The sequence below is a fragment of the Trachurus trachurus genome, assembly GCF_905171665.1.
Source record: "Trachurus trachurus genome assembly, chromosome: 8".
Classification (NCBI taxonomy): Eukaryota; Metazoa; Chordata; class Actinopteri; order Carangiformes; family Carangidae; genus Trachurus; species Trachurus trachurus.
The window spans coordinates 30,490,323-30,508,615 of record NC_139905.1 but is presented as its reverse complement, the minus strand read 5'-3'; the positions used below and the strand labels follow the sequence as shown (position 1 = coordinate 30,508,615).

The window sequence follows — 18,293 nt, the reverse complement described above, 5'->3', positions numbered from 1 at the left end:
AAACAGTAAAGAAGCAATGACTCACATAGTGTCCAAAAGTGTTATTTTCATCACATCGACCTCCTTGGATGGTGAGTAGGGAGAAATACATGAGTGTCTGTTTTATAACACAACCACAGCAATAGCTTTTTCCCATTACACAATCACTTGCACCCTGATGACCAGCTAGTACTGTATGTACAATTACGTTTTAAAAGAAAATGTGCACCTTTTTTTTCCCAAATATTGATATAAATATTTACCGGACTGAAGCATTTTTCCAACATTTTGCAGCTAATGGGCAAATATAGACAAATTGCAGCCGAGGACCTCTCTCTAACTTTCTTGCACAGGCAGCAGAGCTGAAAGCGCTCACAGAGGCAGAAAACAGACAGTAATGGTAATGATTCTAGCACAAAGACAGCTTGTAACATCAACATGGAGCTGTACTGTGACCAAAACAAATCGCGACATGCAAGTAAGATGCACACACCAATTAGTTTGACCCAGTTTTAACAGGGTAACTCTAGAGCGACTGCAGCTACCAAGACAATAGACAAACAACCTTTAATCACCTCACAGCTCGTCCAGGCCTCTCTAAGAGACACACAGTCACAGTGGATTTACAGAAACTACAGAGCAGAGCTGCACCAGTACCGGGTAGTGGTTCACAAATTTTGCTTAATGGTTTTGCGAGAAAAATGTGTATGTATGGCGGGCATGTACATAAGTCTACATATACATATACTATACTCCACTGATATCAGTGGATATGTATTGCTGCCCCTTTTATTTATTCATTTTGCGTTTTCTCCCGATGTGTTTGCATGGTTTTGTATTCCGTAAAAGTCCAACTGTCACTGATATTGTATCAGGATAGATGTTCTTTTGTCGTCTGTTTTGCTGAATCATTGCGAAATAAAAAGACATTTAAAAAAAATAAAAATAACCTACAATATATATATATATTTTTTTTTCTTTTCAAGAAAGAAAAAAAAACAGCACTGGTAGTGGCCATTAGTTTACACCCACCATCAGATGCATCTTTTGCAAATTTGGATTTCAGTGGGCAAATAATGAGCTCATCATCTCATCAGCTAGTGGAGATGACATGTAAAAAGAAAATGGCACATCTCTTCAACTCACCCATTAATCTTAATGTACCTGAAGGTGAGGGGGTAAGCCAAAAGGATTGTCCCCCGAGATAATGTTTGAAAGGCCGCTGAAGATTGGGATACGGCCCAAAGAGAAGACATGCAGCTGTCCGGTACAGAACAGTGTGAGGACAAACTGTTACATTACTGTAATATTCACAGACAATTGCTGCAGGGGGCAAAAGGACAGAAGGAGGAGGACATCCTCAAAAGCTCCCAAGGGGCAAAGGCTATCCTAGCTGCTTCTAACCACAGCTTCAGCAGAGAAGGTGGTGGAAGAAGCCTGGTGAATCCACAACAGCTACTGTAAGAAGATCCCAAAGCTATTTGAGGAGTTTCCACACCAGCACACCAAATAAAAAGAGGAGGGGAGTAGTCCTGTCTTCAATGGCACATGCCTTATCTCTTGTGAAGTAACAAACAGAATCCTTATTTTAGGAGGCTGATGTTGCTGCGGACCCCACCACAGGTGGCACAACCTTTGCACCCCTTCAGCTGGGGTTTGGCTCCTGCATGACAGTCACTGTAGTGTATGTGCACTGCCCATCATCATTTTATTGTGTATCAATGCAAATGGAACCAGCCATGAAGTCATCTGATCAAAAAAACAACAGTTATCCCACAATGACCAGCACCATAAGGACTGTTGCAGGCTACATACTTGTGTGTAGCTGATATGTGTGTTTTATGTAATACATTCAAAGCAATTTGTTTAAATTGTTGTGTAAATACAGAAATAAGTATTAAGACAAAGGAGGGGTTGAGTTCTCTCCTCTATTGACTTGTGTGAATAGGGACTTTAATCTGCTACTGTACATGATTTTATACTAGTCCCAGTTCTTTTCAGATTGTGTCTTTTATGATTAGTCTATGTAAACCTATAATTATCAGATGGGAATTGTATGGGAAAATAAATCAGAAAAGGATATGATGATGTATGGTCTCTGTGAGAAAAATGATGGCTCTTGCTATCTGATTCTGTCAAATTGCAAGAGAACTGCAACTAAACATGATAAGTCCTGTAGCTACCAATGATGCAATGTAGGAGTTATGAAGTTAAGCTGCTGAATAGCTCTAGCCTCTAACACTTGCACAATATCATCCACATACTCCTGCACTGTGGTAGCTTCGTCTGGATTAGAGGTTAGAGAAACATCATTATGCCTATTTTTCTTCCTTTAAAGTATTTAACTTCTTTCTTTTTTTTCTTTTTTTTACCTTTGTCCTGGTTTATTTTTTTACTACTATGTGACAGTTTGAGGGGTCAATAATAGGCTCCTGTAGATTCATATGTGTCTGTAGAATTGGGTGTGGCTGAGACTGGATATGAACATGATTTAAAATGACCTTTACTGATCACAATTTTCCCATATTTGGTTTAATTTTCACTCTAGTGCATTCGATGACATTCAAACACCCAGTCAAAGAAGACTTTTACTTTGAAAGTCCACGCCGGAAGTCACCGTGTGTTATCGTTTCAACGCAGCTTGATTGGTGGGAAATCAGATCCTGAAGTTGGCGTTACATTAATGTAGTGGTGGGGATGTGGTGGTCGGTATTAAACATAATACTCTGACACTATTTTCCGTGAAACCGGTAACAACCGGCCGATGAACCGACTCCTAAGCCGATGGTAGGTTGAGCAGGTAATTTAGCCAACGACTTCATACTTTTTAGGGCCTGAGGAAAACACAGTTAAGCCAGCGATAAATAGCCATGTCGTGGGAAGAAATGCCTTGTTTTGTGGCCTCGCCTCGGCACTGTGTGACTGCTCTCTGATCCCGCAGGACAACAAAACAAGCAGAGGTAACTTCGCAGCTAACTGTCAGCACGGCTAACGCTAGTCTAGAGTTAGCATTATAAATTAGTCAACACAACCGCTTGTGCTCTAGCTCGTTAGCTTCCGAGCCATGGCGGACAGCCTCGGAAAGGAGTCCAGCGCTGGTGCCCTTGGCTTAGGCGTTACCGGACAGGGCAGCGGAGCCTCGCTGCTGCCGACTTTGGCTAACTCTCTTCCGGGGGGGAACTCGACAGTCGCCGGTGTGCTCTCCGGCTCTAACCTGGCCTCCGCTCCTCCTCCCGCCGCGGCCGCGCCGAGTGGCCTAACCGCTGTGGTGGCCCCCGTGTCCGCTGTCAGCGCTACCCCCGCCGGGTTTGGGAACACATTCACCCCCGGCACGTCGCCACCGGTCGTGGCCGTGGCTCCGACCGTACACGCCTCCTCGCCTCTCCCGGGAATTGGTCTCGGGGTCGGCGGGGTGGCCGGTGTGGCAGGAGCGGGCCTCCTGTCCCAGATCCACGCCACCTCCTGGGACCCGACCCTCAGCACGGACTGGGACAACGAGAAAGCCTCCCAGCAGTGCATCCTGAGGATAAAGAGGTATTAAACACAACATACAGCGGCAAAAACCCGCATTGAAGTAATGATTTAGCCTTTTCAGGTGATCAGACCGCTAAAACCTCCGTGGAGTGTGTAAAAACGAAAGTGAAAGTTTTTTTTATAATCATCACCAGAAAGATGTGGGGACTTTAAATGATACAAACCTCATGACACTTTAGTATTTAATTACATTTAGACAAATACACATTTTAGTTTGTTAAAGTATGGGTAATTGAAATGACAAAAAGACATGATTCACTTGATTCATGATTCACTTGATTCAAGACATGATTCATGTCTACTCAGGTATTCACAAGCAGTGTCACAGTTACCTAGAGTCATACTCCTACCTCCTACCCAAGTCAAGAATGAGCTAGTCCTTAATAAAATATTTAACAGTAAAGTTGTCTTTTTAAAGGTATTGGGAATGTAGCAGCAGAGGTTTCATGGACAGATATCTGTGTGCCCTACGAGGAACCTCATCTGTCTCTCTCCTGCTCCGTCTGTCTTTGCAGGGACATCATGTCGATCTACAAGGAACCTCCACCGGGGATGTTTGTCGTCCCTGATCCTCAAGACATGACCAAGGTAAAAATGTTAGGTTCTGACCGAAGCAGCGTTTCACACCACGACCCCATTTACATTTGTCTTTGTCAAGTGTTCTGAACATTCAAATCCAATTCAAATCCAAAATAAACTGTTAGGGAATCAGATGAATGTTACAGCAGCTCGGTGCAACTTCTAACTTACGGTAAGTGTAAGATCAGCACTTGAACTATATGCAGCATTAATGTTATGCACATCTTGGAGATGGATCACTACCTGCTTAGAGTGACAAGCAAACCACCTGCAACAGTGGTTTGAACAGCCGGACTATATTCTGACTTGGATGTTTTCTGGATGCCATTACATGTACACACAAGGTTTTAAATGATATCCAATTGTCAGTAATACACATGCAGTAAGAATAATCCTTTCTATTCAAAAAACACAAAATAGAATACAAAGATGAAATTGATACGATTACTTGAGCTCAAGCTCCACACTGTTACTTTCAACCGCGTATCACTGTCTTTGGAGTTTGCCCGGTTGTCATGGAGATAGGTCAGTTGTCATACTCGTGTCGCATAACCTAGACATCTCCACGACAACAGAGCACACCCAATACGCATGTAAAACTTCCTGGAAAAAGCTTGTAAGTGACCCTTAAGTAAAGTCCTCGTTATCACGTTTTTCCAAGGTTCAGATTGAACTTTGATGCTGAAAAGAGAAATTGAGCGTCGAGTGTTACTGTTACCATAGATGCAGCTATGAAACCTGCAGTCAATTTTCATGGTTAAGTTATTTATAGATTTGTTTTAACAGCATGTAAGTATGACGAGTATTATTTAGTTTGGCCGGTAGTATCAGGGTGTGTTTTCCAGGATGTGCCACTTTTACTGCCGAAGTGGGCTTTTCCAGTTTATCTAGTATTCAACACAGACCAGTGAGAGTGATGTTTTCAGGTCATGCATGGACTCACTGATGCTTCACGTTCCTGTAATTTTCTACATTGGTTTCTGGCAGAGGGAGCTGGATGTTATCAGTTGTTTACTAGGTCAGATTTTCTGCTCCACGTCCTCCTCATCACTGGTTTTCCTTTCTCCCAATGTCTTACTGATCCCCCTCTCGTCTCCTGACACCCTTCCTGTCTGTCGTTCGTTATTCTCACCACCCTGTGACATAACTTTTTGTCTTTCTTTCCTTTCCCTGCAGATCCATGCCCTGATCACAGGGCCGTTTGACACACCGTACGAGGGTGGTTTCTTTCTCTTCTTGTTCCGCTGCCCCCCCGACTACCCCATCCACCCACCACGGGTCAAACTCATCACCACGGGACACAATACTGTCCGCTTCAACCCCAACTTCTACCGCAACGGCAAGGTGTGCCTCAGCATCCTGGGGTGAGTCAGGGTTCACTCCGTTTTAGGGATGCACACGATTAACCGTTTAACCCATAATATTCTAACTTCCATCTGAGACAGAGCACAGTGGATCTGGTGCTGATCAGCTGTTGCAGTGCATGTATTTTATAATGGCAAAAAAAAAAGGAATCTTATCCGTTAACGGTTAATTATCTATCTATATAGATCTATTATCTATCTATATTTGCCCGTTTGGAGACACGATCTCAAAAAAGTGTAGCAATCAATTAAGGGAGTGAACAGACTTTTTTCACCTCCAGGCGTCATAGAAGGCCACGGGAACACATAGGACTACTGCAAAACCCGTAGAAAGTGGATTTTGCATAATATGGGCCCTTTAATTAAGTTTTTACGTCGCATAACTAAAACCTAGATCAATGCCGACCGTTATCATAACCGCGATATATTATTATGGTATAATATCACTTGCTTAATGACCATTGGTTGTACACTACTTTTCACGTCTTACTTTGACCGAGTTACATTCAAGAACCTGTTTTCAATGACGGAAAGTAAATTCACTCGAGCGGTGATTTCTTTCGATCAATCATCTGTGTTTACAGTTTCAGGTGTCATAGTTATGATGGTTAGACAGATGAACTAGTCCTCTAACACATCCTGAAGTTTGACATGTCAGAATTTTTCAGTATAGAAGAAATTCAGGTTTAAGTGTCGGGAGTCACTGTCCAGGCGAAAGTAACAGCTGTAATTTTGTCCCTCTGCACATTAACAGTGAGCCTTTCTGTCACTCTGCCGGTACCACGGTCACACTGTGTGTGTGTTACAGGATTGATTAAAATTCACAACATAAAAAATGTGACTACATGGATACTACAAGAGGAGGGCAGAAACAGTGGTTAGCTTTAGTTTCTGTTCAAATCTAATGGCTAATTGAATATATTAATTTTGAAATGATTCAGTGCTTTCTGGCAACATGTCAGTGTCCGTGGACCAGATGGTTTTGGGGAGCTGGTACGGATCATTGTCTTCTGGCCTCAATTAGTTTTGATACTACATGTTTTACCTGATTTCGCTGTGTCCACCGTAGGGATGCACATTTAGATTTTTTTTCTGACCATAACCGACGCTCGTTAACCGATTATTAACTGTTAACCGATACGATTACAATGCTGGCGGCGCACGTCTGTATTAAACGGCAAAAAAAAAATGACGCATACCCTCTATATAGTGAGTAGTGAGTGATTTCGGACACAATAATCAAAAACAGAAAAGGACTCGCAACACTGTATAAGCTCCCCAAAGTACAAAAATTTATTAGAGGACTAAAAATGACAACGTTTCGAGCAGTGCGCTCTTCGTCAGGTCAATCAAGACAAATGCGAACACCTGTAAGCATTTGTCTTGATTGACCTGACGAAGAGCGCACTGCTCGAAACGTTGTCATTTTTAGTCCTCTAATAAATTTTTGTACTTTGGGGAGCTTATACAGTGTTGCGAGTCCTTTTCTGTTTTTGATTATCGTTTCCTTGGACTCAGCACCTGGCTGCATTTCTGGATGTGCGCGAGCCTTTTTTTGTTCATCTGATTTCGGACACAGCCATAGTTTTTATTTGTCTCACTAGGAATCTATTGAGGCTTGTTGTCATGGTGACAAATTTCATGTGATCCTTTCTTTGAACTTGGAGTTGGTGTACTGTAAACTAATGTATTATGTGTGTGTGTGTGATTGCAGGACATGGACAGGCCCAGCATGGAGTCCAGCACAGAGCATCTCATCTGTCCTCATCTCCATCCAGTCTCTGATGACTGAGAACCCCTATCACAATGAACCTGGCTTTGAACAGGTACTCTGTGTGTTGCAGCTCACTGCGTCTGTATCCCAATGTGCCTGGTTTGGATGTTTAGTCTTGCTCTGTTAAAGAAGTCATTTGCCGCCTTTTTTTTTTTTTTGTAGGTTCACCTGCATTTTAAAAACTTGCATATACCCGCTAGTAGGGGTGTCCCTGACTAAGAATTTTTATAGTCAAATCTGATTTGTGAGATTTCTTTCTTTAGTCAAATAATCGTCACATCATCTTGTTTTTTTTTCCCTCACTCAGGGTTTCCCCCAGTGTATTATAAGCCTGGCGGCCCGCCAGGCCTTACTTGACCCTCCGCCAGGCTAAACATTGTTTATTCATTTTTTTAATCAGTTTTTATACTCAATAAACACGTGATCAGGTGTCTTTTTCATCACCTGACAACGTTACAACTTCGTCGCACATAACGGGACACGTCACAGACATCATGCTCATCAGACAATAGACAGCATCAGACCGCTGCTTCACCAGCTGACCGAGAGGAACGCACCGAGTCCACGTTAACGTGAGCCGAGCCGCAGCTCTAGAGGCTCAGTCAGCTGCTGTAGCAGCTGTTAGCTGGTAGCTGGTAGCTGGTAGCCGTTAGCACGTCGTCCCCTGCAGCGTCAGAGCTCCGGACTCCTGTGAGCCGCGGGGCTTTCACCTGATGTGAAAATGATCCATTGTTTCATTTTTCAGCTCGTAAAGTTCGCGATCACACGCGTTTGTTCTAGTAGATCCGTGAGTGTCACGTTTCCATGACAACTGACCGGAAAAAGAGCGTGGTACGTCATGTGCACGTGATTCCAGATGTAAAAAATATCAAAATAAGCAAAGCAAAATAAATAAAATAAAAAAAACATGGTTAATGGATCTATAATACATCCATGGAAATAAGGCTAGACTTTAACAGTGGAGACACCAGGCAGTTGTTTTTTAGTTTTTAATGCAAACAGTTGATGTTATTTATTTAAATATTTTTTTATAATTATAATTATTAGGCCTACTTTTTTTTGTGGTTGATTGAACAGCATTTCAAGAGTGCCTTTCTGTAAGACTCTGCTATAGCTGGTGTTTAAATATGTTACATAAAGTCTTATAATAACAGATGTTTATGATAATATTTTCAAATTTCCAGTCAACTTTTAACATTGATCTTAAGGCCTTATGGAATCACACCTGCTAAATGCTACTGCTCCATTAATGAATCTGTTCCCTACAGGGCCCTGCCATCGGTCAGGGTCAGGCCCCTGTCACAAAAAAACACGCTTGGGCACCGGTGGCCCGCCGATGGGCCGTTTTCTGGGGGAAACCCTGCTCACTGGTTCATGACCTCATTTGCATCTTTTTCTGCTCTGGAGAAAATAACTAAAACACCCAAATAAACAAATTAATTCTTCAGCTGGCGTAAGATAACAACAGGACTTTCTCCATCCAACATTTTCCTGATCACATCACTGTCATGCTGACTGACATGCATCACTGTTGGACCCCCAGCCCGTCATGGGAATTTGGGCCAGGCTTGGACTCACTGAACCCAAGTTACATTAATAACTCCCGTACTGCACAGTGATTCTCACAGGCACGTCCCAGCATATATGCTTAATAGGAATAGGAATTTATTTATTTAAAACAGGGACAATGCACAATGCACAAAACCATTAATCTTGTGAGACAAGAGAAGATGCCTTGAGCCAGGTTGTAGCAACATTTGCTTATTTCCAGTCATAGAAGTCGAGAGAAAGCCGGTAAAACGTGGGTTCATCGCCATGACAACATATTGTCACGTGTATTGTTTTGCCTCGTGCTGACGGACCACTTGTTTACATAGAGCCTTGTTTATGCCGTTACATGCAGTGTCTGTTGTCTGTCTGACGTCTGCCCAATTTCATGTGAATGCAACATCAAGAATACATTCCGATATGCAACTGCACCGCTAGATGGGGGTAATTCCTACACATTATACCTTTAATGTCAGTTTATGTTACGTGAGAAAGCAGAGGAGATCTTCAGATGCCCAGTGACCAAAATGTCTGTCTGCCGTCTGCCCAATTTCACGTGAATGCAGCATGAAAAATACGATTGAGTTGCTTGCGATATACAACCGCAACGCTAGATGGGTGGAATTCCTACACAATGTACCTTTAAGGATTAAGTGCTGTCCATTTTTGTTGTTTGAATCCACTCTGTTTTTCTTCCTGGGACGTTTTGAATGCAGCAGTGAAGAAAGACAGAGACACAAATTGACACCGTCATGGCTGATTGATTGACAAGTGCACTTATAAAGCAGACAACAGTAGAATAGAATAAATGGAACAATACTTTATTCATCCTCATGGGGGGAAATCACACACATAAGACTCATGATACACACACAGACACATATAGAGCAATAAATAACCTACGCAATAAAAGTACATGGCCTAACAACAATTGTAGTGCCACTAGTGTAAATGTATTTTGTAGGAACACATACAGTTACTGCATCATTACTTCAGTATTATTCAGATAAATGAGACATATGTGCAGGATGTGATGTGCAGCTGTGTTTTGGCTCTTGGTATTGGTTGGGTTCAGCTGCAGCAGAGCAGCGACACTCTCGCTCTCTCTCTGATGCTGAGTTTCAAAAAAAAAAGAAGTCACTGCAGGAGACATTACGTCATTCTCAAAATATCCACGCTAGACAAACTCTAAACACTGTGCACACACCAACCTACATTTTCCAAACATACAAAGGGCAGTAAAACAAACACACTGGAAAAAGAAGATACTTATTTGGAGGTAAATTGTTACAAATTAGCCCAATCATGGCATCAGGCAGCTGTGGCTCAAGAGGTAAAGCAGGTTGATCAGTGATTCGGCAGGCCAGGACTACTGCTGGTGGCTATTCCATCAGTGCTTGTGTGTGTCGTAAAAACACTGTAATGAGTAAGTCAAAGTCAATCAGACATCCCAAAACTAGGTAGCGTCTATGACGACTTTCACAGATGGGAAGAGATTAATTCCCTGGAAATCTTTGAGCTGAGAATTATCTATGAGACATAATTAGCTCAAGTTCAAGTTTAACTTTATTATACTCAAAGAGGAAATGCATGTGGTCATTGCACAGCCCATGTCGGATAGATAAAAAAGAAACCACTCCTTCGGAACCTTAGATGGAGAGGGTGTGTGTGATCATTCAGGATCTGTTCAGCCTTTTTTAAGATCAGATCCCTGTACAGTTGGGTTGCCGATGCCTGATCGATCCCAATGATCCTACTCGCTGTCTTGATCATACGCTGCAATTTAGCTTGATCCTGAACACGCATATTACCAAAAGTACAGAGGAGGCCAAAGGTAAGAACGCTCTGCAGGACAGTTTTATAGAACATTTGGAGGATACGTCGGTCTATCCTGAAATAGTTCAACCAGGACAAAGGTCTGCATACGACCGTGTCGCCGCTCGCGCACCGCTCCATGACTTAAAGGGGAATTGCCATCCGTTTTTTACAATCTGGACCTTATTGTTAGGATAAAATACAATCATTTACTCACCCAGATAACGAAATTAGATCAATCCGAGAGCCGCGTATATCCATATAATGCGAGTACAAGGGGCAGCGCAATGCAGCCTCTAAATAACACATTATCTGCTGCGAAACTTGTTCATTTCACCAATATTTTGTTATGATACGCTAGTACTACGCATCACTAAGCGCCGATTTCATCCAGGTCAGAGGGTAGTAGGTCAACCTACAGACCCTGGATGTTGATAACAGCTAACCCCGGACTGGAGAGGGGAATAGCACTAGCCTATCATAACAACATATTGGTGAAATGAACCAGTTTCGCATTATATGGATATATGCGGCTCTCGGCCTGAACTAATTTCGTCGGAACGACTTGTAATGACACCAAAGTTATCTGGGTGAGTAAATGATCGTATTTTATGCTAGAATGAGGTCAAGATTGTAAAAAACGGCAAATCTCCTTTAATTGAATTCAGATGGTTCAATATGAATGTCACTTCTGAATCCTGCAACTACTTTGTATGATCTGAAAGCAGCGGTGCACAGCTGTACCCGATTCATCATCGTGAGCAGCACCGACGACATTCTTTGTCTCTTTTGTCAGTGTGCTTTCATTTAATTCACCTGAGGCTCTGCTGCGTCTGTGTCTGTGTGTGTGTGTCTGTTTGTGTGTATCAGGAGCGCCACCCAGGAGACAGTAAGAACTACAACGAGTGCATTCGCCACGAAACCATGAGGGTGGCGGTGTGTGACATGCTGGAGGGCAAAGTCCCCTGTCCCGAGGCCCTGTGGTGAGACCAACATGACTCTCCCATTCATCCTCATGTTCCTTGTGTCTGTGACATTTTTAATTGCCTCTGTCCTCTTCTTTCTTCTTCACTTACTCTTCTCCATCTGCTAATTGCTGTGTGCTTGTGTGCTTTTAGGAGTGTAATGGAAAAGTCCTTCCTAGAATACTACGATTTCTACGAAGGAGTCTGCAAAGAGCGACTGCATCTACAGGGACAGAACATGCAGGTGACTACATTTGTTTCCATTCATCTCTATTTTCCTCATTTGTAGATTGAAGATTAAACCCTCAGTATGTAACTTATTTGGCTTTTTATTTGCAAAAATCAAATATATCTTTCATAAATGCGTATTTCACTGAAGTGGAATCACACCCACATACAAATGAAAGCTTTCTGGTACCTTAGAATGAGTTGTTACAAGTCGTTACAAATACATAAGTGGGCGACGCACCGAACCGAGGCGGCCATGTTGCATCGCCATTTTTTAAGTTGAGTGGGTAAGGTAGGTAACCACGGAAACTCAGCGGAGCTGTCGGCTCGGGGAGAAAGTTTTCCAGGTAGCGCCTGTTAAAACTGTTATCACTGTGTAGTGTAGGGGTGGGTATTGCTAAGGACCTCACGATACGATACGCATCACGATACTTGAGTCACAATACGATACGATATTGCGATATCCAAATTTTGCGATATATTGCGATATTCTACGATATTCTACATAGTTCACTGAAAAATGTAAAGGGCATTATGCATCTTAAAGGGCCCATATTATGCAAAATCCACTTTCTACAGGTTTTGTAGTGGTCCTATGTGTTCCCGTGGCCTTTCTATGACGCCTGGAGGTGAAAAAAGTCTGTTCACTCCCTTAACTGATTTCTACACTTTTTTGAGATCGTGTCTCCAAACGGGCGAATTGGAAGTGCTGGCAGACTTGACGTCAGGATGCGCTGAACTCAAGTGACTCCACCTCCCGGTACTTCCTTATACTCCCCCTGGGCCAGTCTGGAAAACCCTGAGCTCCGCCCGCTGACACTTTCCGGAACAGCGACCCCCCCCAATCCACACACACACACGCTCTCCCCCCCCACCCCCGTCATTTGACATGAAGCGGTAGGCCTACGGGAGGAGCGGTCGGTACCGCGGCGACCTGATGATCCTTTTGAATCATTGACTGAGAAACAGCCGCCTGTCATTAAAAATGAAATCGCGGATCAGAGAATATCGGAATGATACCGCTTCTCATCAGCGCAGCGGTCCTCATCACGGAATGAGAGACATCTGAACGAGGAAGTCTCCTCTACCGGCGCAAAACCACGTCAATATTCTCATCAGTCCATACAACAGTGCACCGTTTGTGCTGCTCCTCAGTTTCACTTGTTTTTTTTCTTTCTGATGGTAGTAGGAGTCTCTCCATGTTTCTCCTTCTGCCACAGTAAAAAAAAAAAAAAGAAGGAACATTTTCATTTTTTCAGACAAGATGCCAGTCTCAGAATTTTTTTTTTTTTTCGGAAATCAATGCCCGACCCCTGTCCCAATGTCAACACTGGCACATGTACCTGTAGTGAAAACCACACCCTCTCCCCGTGACAGGTGTGGAGTGGACGTGGTTTACACATCTTATTTGCATTTCAAGGTGCAGACACAGAAATGGCTCGTTCTCAGCAGAGCTCTGGAGAGACACTTTTAGATTACTGAGATGTAGAGCTGCAGATTGATTTGGGGACAATACACTAGGAATACTATATGGTTGGACAACTTAGAACCATGTGAAATAGTTGAAAAACAGCATAATATGGGACCTTTAAAATCCAAGTTGTATGTACATCAGATGATAGTGATCATTTATGGGACAAACTGAGTCAAAACAATGTAATTCAAATTATCCATGCCATTTTATTGTAACTATACAAGCGCAAGTTACAACAACATATTTGCATGAACAACACACTGTCTGAGGTAGCAGTACAGTGACACCTCGCGGAGCAGAGGTGCGGAAATCGTACTGGATTTACGTCTGAAACATGAATTATTATTTGAAAAAATATCGATATTGGGGGGCATCGAGTGGAGCAGGAGGTTAAGCAGGTGCCCCATGTAGAGGCTACAGTCCTCAATCCCCCCTCTCTCTGTCTCTCTCAACTATACTATCAATAAAGGCATCAAAAGCCAAAAAAAATTATATTAAAAAAAAAAATCGATATTTAAATATTGAATATGGATATTGTATCGCAATATATTGCCATATCGATATTCTTGCCCACCCCTAGTGTAGTGTGAGGAAGGACGGAGGCACTGAAATTGCATTCAGGTGCAGTCAGGCAGACGGCCGTCGGCAAACCAACCGGATGTCATTTTACTCGACGAGAGAGAGGCGGTAAAACGTGGGTCAGATAAACAATACGACATCACCATGACAACATATTGTCAAGCCTGTATTGTTTTGCCTCGTGCTGGCGGACCACTTGTTTACATAGACGCTTGTTTATCCTGTTACATGCAGCGTCTGTTGTCTGTCTGACGTCTGCCCCATTTCACCTGAATGCAACATCAAGAATACGTTCTGATATGCAACCGCACCGCTAGATGGGGGGAATTCCTACATGTTATGTCAGTTTATGTTATGTGAGAAAGCAAAGGGGATCTTCAGATGCCCAGTGACCAAAACTCTGTTAAACCTCTCTTCACAACTGGCCTGGTTGAACAAAGTATGCTTAACTCTAACTGAGAAGTTTGCATCCATATTGCACAGCTCATTAACATTTTGAATAATCAATAGTCAGTGACAATTAATTGTTTTCAATCTTTCAAGTATAACAGAACTTTGCTTGAGAGACACAATAACAGTTTGATTTGGTTTAATTTGTTCGTAACACGGTTATCTTGTCCCAACTACAGGTTGTATACACTGTTACCTGTTCATGTTTATCAAGCAATTGATTTTTTTTTTTTTTAATCACATCAGGGTTTCCGCTACATGTAATTGATTGTGGTGCACCACCATGGCAAAATCAAAGCCACCACACCTTCAGAATGATGATTTTTTTGTTAAAACAATGTAAAAGCAGGGTTTCCACTACCAGTTACCATTTACTTTGCACCCCTTTCCACTACACAGTTACAACTCAAGTCATTTCACAGCAGCCGCCTCGCTCTCTTATTTCGATCCTCTCGTCAGCTCCAAACTCACTCGTCTGCACCTAGTTAACGGGCCACAGTGTGGTTTTCCACACAGCAGTGCACTCAGGTGAAAGAACAACAACAGTCTCAGTACAGATTCTTTTTTCTTTGATTCTTCTGTTGGACGTTGCGCTCGAGTGCTAGTGGGGAAAAAAAAAAAAAATGAGTAGAGACGTGTCCAGCTGAGTCGCACTAGTGGAAAAGGGCCATAAATAATAACCCCCTGAAGTGAGGTTAAAGGGGTTGCCGCCACGACTTTAAAAAAAATCCTAAAGGAAACACTGCACATGAATCCCCATTAGTTTAGTTTAGTTTAACTTCATTGTCCACCTAAGTGGAAATTTGTCTTTGCCTTCCCCACATAAAATTACAGTACACACAGACAATCCATACAGCTGATTAGCTGATGACTAGATAACCAGCTATTTTTCAACAATAACCTTAAAGGCCCCATGGCATGAAAAATGTGATTTTGTGATTTATTTTTTCGTGCTTGGGGAGGTCTCTGGGCCACGTATATATACTGCCCCATGCATCAAACTGGTCATAAACAGAGAAACACACACCGCCCATTTGTAGGAACTGTCTCTTTAAGACGAGCGGATAGCACTTCCTCCTTTGTGTGATGTCACACACAAGGTAACTCCGCCCACCGCGATTAGTTTTTTTTTTTTTCTTCTTCAATTTTTATGAATGTGGCTTAGGTTTCAGTTACTTGCCTGTGATTGGCCCGACCACACGCCAGTCAGCCAATCAGAGGAGAGGTTCTCATTCTCTCTTCTGATTGGCCAAATGACCTGTGCCTGCTAGAGCTCCAGAAAGAGGCAGTATAAACGATATTAAGCAGATCACAGGTACATGATACATCTTGTTAGGGATATCAGCAGGTAAATAAACCCAGAGAAAAGTGCACAGCATGAGGCCTTTGTTTAGCAATACAATGAAGAATGAATAATAATACAATAGAAACTCACCTTTGTCAAGCACAAATTCCCAGAACAGGTGGCTGAAAAGAAAGACCCAGCTGAGTGTTATCTACTAACATAATATTTGGGTAGAACAAGATTGCTCTTCCTCACAGCCTAATTTCTTAGTTGCCTACAGTACTGAATGTGCTCACACTTGGTTCACTCCTCCACCCCAGGACCCATTTGGTGAGAAGCGCGGCCGGTTCGACTACCAGGGCCTGCTGGCTCGCCTCGGCGCCACCCACAGGCGGATACGGGAGAAAAGCCTGGCAGAGGAAAACCACAATGACGACGATTCAGACTCAGACACCAGCTCCTCAGGGACAGACCCCGACAGCCAGGGAAGCTCCCACCCCTGACTCTGTGGGATGGCGCTGGACTCAGACCCAGGCTAAGAACTAAAGACAAAGGGACCTATTTTGTTTTGTTTGCAGTGGAGGAACAAAATCAAAGAAGAGATCACAAGTCTTTAAGGCTGTGAGTGAGTCCAAGGTTCAGGTTTGCAATCAAGCTTCTGTTGTGTGGATGTTACAGAGAGAAGAGATCGTAGCACTCTCTTGACATTGAGAAAAATGAACATCAACTGCTGGCAAATTGGAACCAGAGTGGTGTATTTGTGCCACTTCTGTGGTTTCCTAACCAACTGTCGTGTTGATGTCCTGTTTGATTCGAAAACTTAAGACGATTGCCCAAATGCCTGATAGATTTTGAGATTAATCAGCCAATGTTGCTTGTAAAATGTTAGTTTCACATCTCAGACCTTTAAATTTACAAAAGGAATGGATAAAATAAAAGTGTATAACACCCTAAAGTAGCTGTTAAACTTTGATTCACGAGTCCAAACTGAAATTTAGTCCGTTTTCTCTTTTTAAATCCAGTGCTCCCAGAGGAACAACTGTGTGGGATCTAAGGGACATTGACTTGAGTTAAAGCAGTGAGAATATGATGGTATTTATCAGAGCTGGCCTCGTTGTCTTTGATTTCAAGCGAGGAGAAAGGTGGAAGGTAGCGGGAGAAAGTCAACATTGCCAAGGCCACACGCCTCGTCTCCTGGCCAGGGTCAAACCTGCTTCCGTCAGACAGGACCGACACAACCTGGCCTCAGAAAGCATCAGCCTCTGGTTTCTAAATACTAAATACAATTCCTGTGTAATATACAAAAACTTCTGCTTAGCCTTCAGTTCTTAATGTCCTGTCGAACTGACAGCAAATCTGTTTAGCACATAGGAAACCGTTAGAGCAATGTCAGTTTCATGGACATCCATCTTTAAAACCCTTCTCATGTTGTTTTCTCATTGTCATGCTGAAACTAATCCTAATTTACTGTGTGTAGGGTGCGTTGTTCGTTTGGAGACCCTGTTGTTCTTCAGGTCTTCTGATTAACCAGTAAAAGATACAAACCAAACCAAACCAACCTTTTGCGTAGCAACGTTTCCTGGGCTTCAGGAAAACCCAGTGAAGTCGAGATGAGGGTAGCGTCTCATTTGTTCATAATACAAGTAACTCAGTCGCTCTGCTCCGTCAGAATGAGGCTCTGAGGAATACAGCGGTACACACGGATGTTCAAAGCAAGTCTTATGTTTTTACATTATTTCTCTTAACGTTCGTCAAGTACCTTTTTTGTTGAAAGGAAATGCAGCTAATAGCAGTAGCTAGAGGAACCCCTATCCGTTAGATGTCAGAGTCAAAAAATAAGGAGTGACGAAACCTGAAAGGTGGGCTTTTGATTAGCCCGATTTGTACAGCCAACAGTTTACCCACTGACTGCTCAATAACACGGGACGTTTTTAAAGGGATAGTTCAACATTTTGGCAAATGTTGCTATAGTTATAGCAGTAGGTTTGTTAACTTTATTTGTTGGTGTAAGCTATTTTTAGAACGGTGGAGCAGAGTGGCAGGCTGCTCAGAGCTACGCTATGGAGGCTAAAGGGATTTCTTGGTTTCCCTCATCAAACTCATCAAATACAAAATCCCAAAACTCCAAAACGCTTTCGTGGACAAGTTGTGACCTGCACATTCACCACGCTATGAGATAATAATGGAACGTTACGAAACGGAGCCGTTTTCGAGGTAAATACAGGGTAAATACAGAGTCTGCTTGCTGAAAAACGGTCCCTGAACGCAACGCGCATCAGCGGTTTTGCATGAATTTACCTCTAAAACAGCTCTGGTAACGTTCTATTATTATCTCATAGCGTGGTGAATGTGCAGCTCACAACTTGTCCACGACAGCGCTTTTGAGTTGTTGGGTTGTGTATTTGATGAGTTTGATGAGGGAAACCAAGAAATTCCCTTAGCCTCCATAGCTCTGAGCAGCTCGCCGCTCCGCTCCGCCGTTCTAAAAATAGCTTGCACCGGCAATTAAAGGTAACGAACCTACTGCTATGACTATAGCGATTATGACAATGGGCCAATTTGCCAAAATGTTGAACTATCCCTTTAACATTGTTCTTGTTTGTTGGGCTTTCAATGAAAAAAACACTCGGATAGGTTCAGATCTGTCTCAATTACACACATTTTACATTCAAAGTTCTACTCTGATCATTTTGCCCGTTCAGATTGGCTGAGATTTCTT

At 42.8% G+C, this 18,293-nt stretch overlaps 1 protein-coding gene across 2 annotated transcripts; it reads left to right on the top strand.

Annotated features, from left to right (window-relative positions):
* The first annotated feature begins 2,627 nt into the window (after positions 1-2,627).
* ube2z (ubiquitin-conjugating enzyme E2Z) lies at positions 2,628-17,525 on the top strand. 2 transcript variants are annotated; one of them, XM_083977142.1, is made up of 8 exons: positions 2,628-2,939; positions 3,026-3,513; positions 4,029-4,101; positions 5,269-5,456; positions 7,171-7,282; positions 11,464-11,576; positions 11,712-11,802; positions 15,895-17,525. In XM_083977142.1, exons 2-8 carry the CDS (start codon positions 3,044-3,046, stop codon positions 16,075-16,077), a joined length of 1,230 nt encoding a protein of 409 aa, XP_083833268.1. In that variant the 5' UTR covers positions 2,628-2,939; positions 3,026-3,043; the 3' UTR covers positions 16,078-17,525. The 2 variants fall into 2 exon arrangements, with proteins under 2 accessions (XP_083833268.1, XP_083833267.1); XM_083977141.1 differs by having other exon boundaries at positions 2,628-3,513.
* The last annotated feature ends 768 nt before the right edge of the window (positions 17,526-18,293 follow it).